This window comes from Durio zibethinus, chromosome 19 (genome assembly GCF_047325235.1).
Source record: "Durio zibethinus cultivar Kanyao isolate XHJ-2024 chromosome 19, ASM4732523v1, whole genome shotgun sequence".
Taxonomy (NCBI): Eukaryota; Viridiplantae; Streptophyta; class Magnoliopsida; order Malvales; family Malvaceae; genus Durio; species Durio zibethinus.
Window position 1 is genome coordinate 19,643,537 of NC_143180.1, and position 8,812 is coordinate 19,652,348.

The window sequence follows — 8,812 nt, forward strand, 5'->3', positions numbered from 1 at the left end:
TGTTTTGAAATGCATAAATTGATGTAACAAAGATAATTATTGCCATTGATATGGTAAAAATAATAAATTTTAGTGATTTTCATGTAAAATAAGACTTAATTAAATAAAAATAATGTTTTATGCTTTCAATTGGATAAAAAATAGATAAAAGTTTATTTGAGAAAGAAAAGTACAACATTTTTAGCATTTTAGTAAAAATAGTACAAGTTAAAAGTATATTCTTCAAAGTCGTCACTCAAATCCAATTCAAGTGTACTCAATATAATTACAATTAAATTTTGAATGATTTCAAAGGCAGTGAATGATTAAAGGTTAAAAAGATGAAATTGTGAGAAATAATGTGTATTAGTAAGTATAAGAATAAATGGTGAATAAATAATAAAATCAAAAGATTATTGTGTGAAGTTGTGTTTATTGTAATTTGGTATGCTCACCAATTGTATTCTTTGTTTGTTCAAACAAATAAAAAAGTCATATTAGAATTGCAATAGTATTCCAAAATGAAAGTACTGTAGCAAATCGGTACTACAGTAGAATATTACAACTGATATTGCAAGTCGAAATTCTAAGTCTGGCCATTAGTTACATTTCAAAAATAAGAAATTTTGAACATACAAATTGAGTGCTTAAACACAACTATTCCATGTCATAGCTGATTCACTACAAAAGCTTTATTATAAAGTGCTTAAACATTTCGATACAAGTAAGAGAAAAAGAAATAGATGGAAAGCAAATAGACATGCTTAGAATTATTATTCAAATTGTTAGCACCTTAATATTAGTCACTGCAAACTTCATGATCCCACAATTCTCCCAATTTTATGATTGAGAAAGGATTGGGCAATGGAAGCGATTGATGGGTAAGGGCTTGAGCAACTTGTCTCATGGTTGGCCGAAGTTGGGGACTGCCATTCAAGCATGCAAATGCTAGCTTTGTAGTAGAGACAACATCCTTTGCAACTTGCCTTACCGGTGGTGAGAGGCGTTGGTCTATCACATCTTTAAGTAAAATCAGTTGGTTGTCATTTGGTATTGATGTCGATGTTGATGCCAGTGCCGATGACGATGATGGTAAACATGAAATCAAATCACCAGGATGCCTCCCCATAAATATTTCCATTGTTAGCACCCCAAAACTATAAACATCACATCTCTCGTCTACTTTCAATGAATAAGCCAACTCTGTTTAGAAAAATATATTTAATCAATATGTTCTATTAAGCAAGAAATATATCTTATCAATAATACACTATTATGTAAGAAAAAAGAATATTGAGAAGATTATTAAATAATGTTGAAAAAAAATTGTAAATGTTTAGAAGATTACTTTAAAATTGACATTCATAAGTTCTAACAAAATTTTACATTTGGTTCATCAGTTTTGATATATTAAATATTAAAAAATTAAATGTTAAACTTCAAAGATTAATTATACATTTGATACTTGAATTGTAGTAAAATTCTTAATTTGATACTTAAAATTTGAAAAATTACAATCATATATAATACTACTTGAACTTTGTTTTAACGCATCAATTTACACACAAAACTAATACTTTTAATTGAACGATGACATGTTTAAAGTATCTTTAAAAAAAAAAAGATATCAATAAATACCTGGAGCTATGTACCCGAAAGTGCCAGCAAGTGAGGTCCAATTGGAAGAGTCAGGTTTTAAAAGCCTGGCTGTGCCGAAATCTGAGACATGAGCCTCATAGTCCAAATCCAGAAGAACATTGTCGCTGGAAATGTCTCGATGAATTATCGGTGGTGAATGGTCATGATGCATATAAGACAAGGCATTGGCCACTCCTTTTACAGCATTTAGCCTCTTCTCCCAATCCAACTTCATTGCCTCGTCCTTGTTGCTTAACACCATTCTCAAACTTCCCCTTTCTACAAACTCATAAACCAAAAATGAGTTCTTTGGATGTGAACAAAAGCCATACAGCTTCACAATGTTACGATGCCTTATTTCTGATAAAGCATAAATCTCGCTTTCAAAGGCTTTCAAGTTGTTGGAAATCATGCTATCTTCAGATTGGTGAAGTTTCTTCACCGCAACCACCTCACCAATGGGTAGCGCAGCTTTATAAACAGCTCCATAGCCTCCTGAACCAATGCAATTGTTGGAGCTGAAATCTTCAGTGGCTTCAATAATGTTCTCATAGAGTATTCTTCCATTATATCCCCACAATGTGAAAAAATCTCCAAGTTTTGCCTCGATTGACTCGGATTTTCTGGTTTGGTTCTTTCGGCGAAGAATAAGGAAACTTCCAGCTATGATAAAGAGCAAAAGAAGAAGACCAAAGAGTGGAAGCACAATGAAAATGATGACTTTGGTGCTTTTTCTAGCAGCGACAGCACAAGGCATTAGTCCAGTGGCATTACCACATAGTCCCTTATTGTTTCTGAAGGCATCAAATGAAGCCTCATGAAATGCCTTAATGTTAGGAATAGGGCCTTCTAATTGATTGTAAGATATATTCACAACAGTCAGACTTTGCAAATTATTAAAAGAATTTGGGATGGAACCATTGAGCATATTGTGAGAAAGGTCCAATGTTTCCAAGGAATGTAATTTTGCAAGCTGTTGTGGTATCTCCCCAATAAGTAAATTCTGACTTAAATCTAGATTTTGAAGGCCATTTATGTAGCTTACTGAAAGTGGAATGCTTTCTCCAAGTTTATTCTTGCTCAAATTCAAGTTCAATAACTTTGAGCACTCTCCAATTTGATTAGGAATCGGTCCACTCAAATTGTTTGATGCCAAGTTAAGATGTTCTAGATTTGGAAGAACTCCAATCTCTGGTGGAATTTTGCCTGAAAGTTGGTTACCACTTAGCAAAAGTTTGTACATCAATGTCAATGCTCCCAATTCCTTGGGAATCTCACCAATGAGATGATTTGAAGAGACATCGAGTTCGCGTAATTGAGTTGCATGCTTCAGCTGAGGTGGTATCTTTCCAGAAATGTTATTATTGGAGATTCGTAGGCTTGTTAGATTATGGCATTGCCCCCAGTTTGGCGAAAGTTCACCATAAAATTTGTTGTTGCTTAATGCAATATAAGTCAAATTAGGATATATACCAAAAGCTTCTGATATATTTCCTGTCAACTGGTTTCCGTCAAGCCTAACTCTGTACAAGCTTTTGCAGTTTCCTAAACTTGATGGGGTCGGACCCCTCAAATTGTTGTTATTAGCCCCAAGATATACGAGTTGTCCACCGAGGCATACATTCTCAGGTAATGGACCACAAAGATGGTTGTCTGATAATTGTAATGATTCCAAATGAGTAACATTGCTAAGTGTTGGAGGAAGGAAGCCAGACAAACTGTTCTGAGATAAAAGTAAGTTCTGTAAGAGATACAAGCATCCCTATCTCTTGAGGTATTGACCCGGAAAGCTTATTTTTAGGAAGGTAGAGACTAGACAATTTGGTTAAGTTTCCTATGGGAGCGGGGATTGAACCAGAGAAATTGTTATCCGATAAAATAAGTTCTGTAAGAGATACAAGGATCCCCATCTCTTGGGGTATTGACCCGGAAAGCTTATTTTCAGGAAGGTAAAGACTAGACAATTTGGTTAAGTTTCCTATGGGAGCGGGGATTGAACCAGAGAAATTGTTATCCGATGAAATAAGTTCTGTAAGAGATACAAGCATCCCCATCTCTTGAGGTATTGACCCGGAAAGCTTATTTTCAGAAAGGTAAAGACTAGACAATTTGGTTAAGTTTCCTATGGGAGCGGGGATTGAACCAGAGAAATTGTTATCCGATAAAATAAGTTCTGTAAGAGATACAAGCATCCCTATCTCTTGAGGTATTGACCCGCAAAGCTTATTTTCAAAGAGTTTAAGACTTAACAAATTGGTTAAGTTTCCTATGGAATTAGGGATGACACCAGTGAGATTATTTCTTAACAGTTGCATTGTGGTAAGAGATCCAAGCTGTCCTATTTCATTGGGAATAGAACCAGAGAGGTTATTACCATACAGATAAAGCCATACCAAGTTACTTAGGTTTCCCAGAGATGCTGGGATAGGACCAGTTAAGTAGTTCACTGAAAGATCAAGCATAACAAGTGACCTCATCATTCCAACTTCTTTAGGTATAGAACCACTGAGCCTATTGTCAAAGAGGACAAGTCGGGACAAATTGTGCAAGCTTCCAATAGAAATAGTTATTGGACCAGTGAGATCGTTTTCATGGAGATAGAGTATAGAAAGTGAACTTAATAACCTTCCTATGTTTGATGGAATATTTCCGGAGAAATGATTCTTGGACAAGTCAAGTTTGGTGAGCTTGGAAAGATTTCCAATGTGTGAGGGAATGGGCCCATACAGTGAGTTGTTAGGAAGGTGAAGACCCATGAGGTTGGGGAAGGACAAGAAGTTGAGACTATGAAGTGTACCTTTGAACCCATAATCTGGAAGGCTTAGATTGGTGATGCTTCCAGCCTTGTTGCAAGTGATTCCGACCCAATTGCAATGGCTGTCTCCAACCCACAAAGAAGAGAGCAAAGTTTGGGTGTTGTTGTCAAGGCTAGCTTTCCATTTTAGAAGAGTTTCTTTTTCATTTGCAGCAATGGAGGATGAAGAAGCAAGAACAGAGGGAGACCAATGCAGGACCACTATAAGGAAGAAAAGGGCTTTGAATGGTATTATGAAGGATGCCATAATTTGGATGGTTCAAAAAGGATTGTTTGTTAGTTGTTGTAAATTAAATTGGCATGGTCAGGTATTTATGCAAAAAACTAGAGTGTTTCAGTCACTATGAAACATCCACATCATGTGGAAACATGCAACTTCAAGACCGGGACTTTTACGTTTATATTATTATCCCTGGAAACGAATTTATTTTTTGACTTTCGGAAAGCTTGCTTGAAATACATAACACCCTTCAAGTACTTCATCCAACCATAGCCTAGAAGAAGAAATTTAGTAAGGGCTTGATCCCAGTTTCAGAAAGAAACAGAGGCTGATATCGCTTTCGCAAAATCATGCTGAGAAATATTAGTGTTTTCACATTTTAGGTTCTTTTAATTTTTTAGCCATAACTTTATGCTTAACATTCATTGGTTCAGTAATAAAAAAGTAGCCAACATTTCAAAAAGAAAAAAAAAGCAGACAGAATGACGCAGATCTTTCTACTTTTTCAAAAGAAAAGAAAAGGTGCTAAAAAACAAATCCATTGCTTTAAAAAATGCAAACTTTCCAACTTTGAGTAAATTTGCATCATAATCATATTTTTTATAAAGGCGTTTGATTGGAAAGAAAGAAAATTATTAATAGTATTTTTATTTTTGATTATTTGGTTATTACATTTGATTATTTGATTAAAGAAAGAAGATTATTATCTCATATTATAGAATATAAGACTTAATATGTTGTTATTTTTATTATTACATTTAGTTATACAATATTTTTGAATAGTGAAAATGTAAGATAATCAGTAATACCAAAATAGAGCTTCAATATCAAACAAATTACATGCTAAATCGACGCCAAAAAATATTCAAATCATTGAATCTCTTTTAACACCTAATTACGCTTATAGTTAAATTTCTTTGTTTTTCTTTTTTAAAAAAAATAAATTCAGATTTTATTTCAGAAAAGGAATAATGCATCAATCAACTTAATAAAATATTTCGACAATTTTTATTTTTCTTACTTTGCATGCCCTTTTAAATGCACTTTATAACCAAATATGCAGTATGCATGAATCCGAATAAATTTGTTTTGCCAAAATACATGACCACCGCTAATTTACCTTCCATAAAGAAAGAAAAATAAAATTTTAACGAGGATTAGTGCTTGAAACTGAAATAAACTCACTGTCATGCATAACGGATCCAGGAATTATAATTGGTGAGGCAAATTAATATATATATGTATAATATTATGCATAAAAAAAGATGTAAAGAATTAAAAATTAATTCAAGTGTAATAAAAATGGACATCTAGTTACGCTTAAGGTAATTTATTTTACTTAATTTTTTATTTCTACTGAGTATATGTTTTTACTTCACTTGAATTTTTTAATAAAATATAATAATTAATGATAACATATTTATATATTTATAAAATTTTTTAATTATTTAAAATTAAAATATATTAGAAAAGAATGAAAAGAAAAGAAAAAAAGATTAGAAACATCTCGATTGGAGGAAGACTTCATAAGTCTTTCACGTTATTCATGATTTACGTGGTCTTACAATCACTTTGGATCTATTTGGTTGGCCGTTAAAATTAGTGATACAAATAAAACAAATTATTATAATAAAAAATTAAAATTAGTGGTAGAATGTATTTGAATACAAAACCAATGATGATAATGAAAAAAAAAATCATTAAAGACATCAGATTAAAGCTATATGTAATAAAAAATTTAAATTATTTAATATTTATAAAATTATTAAATTATTTTATGTCAAATAATGATTTCATTAATAAATAATTAAAAGTTATTTATTAATTTATTGTATAATAAATTTTTATATTAAATTTACAAAATTATTTTCTAATTTTAAGTAAAGAAAAAAAAAGAAATAGAAAAAAAAGTGATTAACTTGAAAGAGAAAACAAAAAAAATATAAAATAAAGGGACAATTGAGGACTAGAACTCAAAACTCCATTGAACGGTGGAAATCACTAAAAAATTATTTGGATTGCAAAGTTACGGGTGACAATTTTTAATGGCAACTGCATCTCTATTAGCAAGTATATGGCAACTGCATCAATTATGAAGGTTTGAATGGAGTTTATGTATCTTTATTAAGGATGCCTACATGTTCAAAGTTTTTTTAACCAAATATATGTTCAAAGTTCATTTACTTTCTTAGGCAAATAAATTCGATGACATATACTAGTTAATACAAGATTATATATTTTAAGTTTTCTCATTTATCAAAATAATAAAAATGAAATGTGTTTTTATTTTTATTTTTCATTGACCAATTGTTTATTTAAATTATTTATTGAAGAATTAAGTCCTAATAAAATACGTTTAATTTTTAAATATTGTTATATAAATGTCATAAAAATTATAATTAATTTATTCATCTTGTGCATAGCACTGATTTAAAATTAGAATAAGAGTAAAATATGCACCACTCAGACCCCACCTGCCCACCTAGTTAACTGCCTTTCTCCTTTTCCCACCCCAATAAAGGAAAAAAAAAAAAAAAAAAAGCGAAAGGGAGGAAAAGAGAAGAAAAAGTAGAAACATCCAAAATTGACGCCAACGTCAATTGGAGGAAGACTTGGGAAGTCTTTCAAGGAGTGCGTTTGCAATGATTTGATCACACCCTAATATGTTCTTAATCTATGCCGACATGTTTTCACCACATTCATAACTTGCGATCTCGAGTTGACTTGTTCGTGTAACACATTTACTAATTTATTATTGCCATGAACAAGTTAGTTTATGAGTCTTTAACTGGGGAGGGGCTGAATAAATATCTAACCATCCATGCTAGCCAATGTAATTTATACCTAATAATCAACAAAATATTCCAAACCATGGCTTCTTTCTGCATATAATTCCAAGGTCCTTTTATTTCTCATTCTTGTGTCGGTTCAGTTATCTTATGTTTATCCAAATGGTATCATAAAATATTATTTTTAATTAAACTTTATTTTACATGAAAAGTTAAAAAAATTTCAACTGTAATAACAATATTTTGTACGAAAATTCGATTGTTAAATTTGATAAAAATTTATAAAGTGATTATCAATTTTTTTTAATTAGATATAATTGATTAATTAAAATATTTATTTTTTAATTAAAAAATCTTAAAATTAATTAAGATTCATTAAAATAGATTTTAGTTTGTGAAATTAGAATTGAGTCTGAAAGTACTATTACGAGTAAGGAATATATTAATACCCTCACATCATCCATTTAAAGAATAGTATCAATTAAATACGTGTTATCTTTTAATTTTGATACTACAGTCATTTTAATATTTAAAGTTAATTCCTTAAAAATTATTTATGAAAAGCAGTTTTTATTATTATTTTGTGAAAAATTATTATTTTTGTCTTCTATAAATTTTCCAACACTTTGATGGATTCTATAAAAAATATTTTTATTTATGAAATTTTTGAAAAAATTAACCATTCACAAAATTCATAAAATTTCATCATAAGATATATATTTTTTTTTCATTTTTAAAATTAATTTCAAAATTATCTTAACTATTTGGCGAAATTCAAAAAATTATTTTTCTTAGAAAAATTTTAAAAAATAAGACTCTTTCAATTTTTTAAAAAATTCTTACTCAAAAGATTTAATCTAATTAAACGCATAATTAATATTTTTTGTTTTTTTATTATTTCTATTTTATCATTATTTTTATTTTTTTATTATTTAAATTAATCTTTATTTAGTAAAAAAAAGTTTTTAGATTATCTCCTCTCTTTGGTGAAATCTAAAAATGCTTTTACTTACAATAATTAAGAAAAACTAAACTCTTTCAATTTTTTTTTAAATTACATCTTAATAGATTTATTCAAATAATCAATTATTTATTTTATTTATTATTTGTAGCATTTTTATTTTTTATGAAAAAATAAATTCGTGAATTATCTCAATAGTTTAGCAAAATTTAGGAAATAATTTTGCTTGTAAATTAAGTAAAAATAAAATTTTTTTATTTTCCTTAATAATTATTTTTTGGGAATTTAATCTTTTTTTTATTTTTTTTATTTTAGATAAAAATTACCATTTGGTTTGATTTTATATTTTATTAAAATTATTACTTATTTCTTTAGAAAGGAAAAAAATAATCATTTATTTTTTCTATAAT

At 29.6% G+C, this 8,812-nt stretch overlaps 1 protein-coding gene across 1 annotated transcript; it reads right to left on the minus strand.

Moving 5' to 3' along the window:
* Positions 1-445: 445 nt before the first annotated feature.
* LOC111309940 (uncharacterized) lies at positions 446-5,080 on the minus strand. Its single transcript, XM_089748790.1, has 3 exons — positions 3,553-5,080; positions 1,618-3,335; positions 446-1,182 (listed from the first exon to the last, which is right to left on the minus strand). The coding sequence occupies exons 1-3, from the start codon at positions 4,677-4,679 to the stop codon at positions 779-781; spliced, it is 3,249 nt and encodes a 1,082-aa protein (XP_089604916.1). The 5' UTR covers positions 4,680-5,080; the 3' UTR covers positions 446-778.
* Between the last annotated feature and the right edge of the window lie 3,732 nt (positions 5,081-8,812).

What these genes read in the sequence shown, in the direction of transcription:
- LOC111309940 (XM_089748790.1), bottom strand. Translation starts at nt 4,679, where the DNA reads ATGGCATCCTTCATAATACCATTCAAAGCCCTTTTCTTCCTTATAGTG. An exon ending in CTTTACCTTCCTGAAAATAA is followed by an intron (nt 3,336 to 3,552) that starts GCTTTCCGGGTC and finishes ATCTCAGAACAG; the next exon opens with TTTGTCTGGCTTCCTTCCTC. An exon ending in TTTCGGGTACATAGCTCCAG is followed by an intron (nt 1,183 to 1,617) that starts GTATTTATTGAT and finishes TTTTCTAAACAG; the next exon opens with AGTTGGCTTATTCATTGAAA.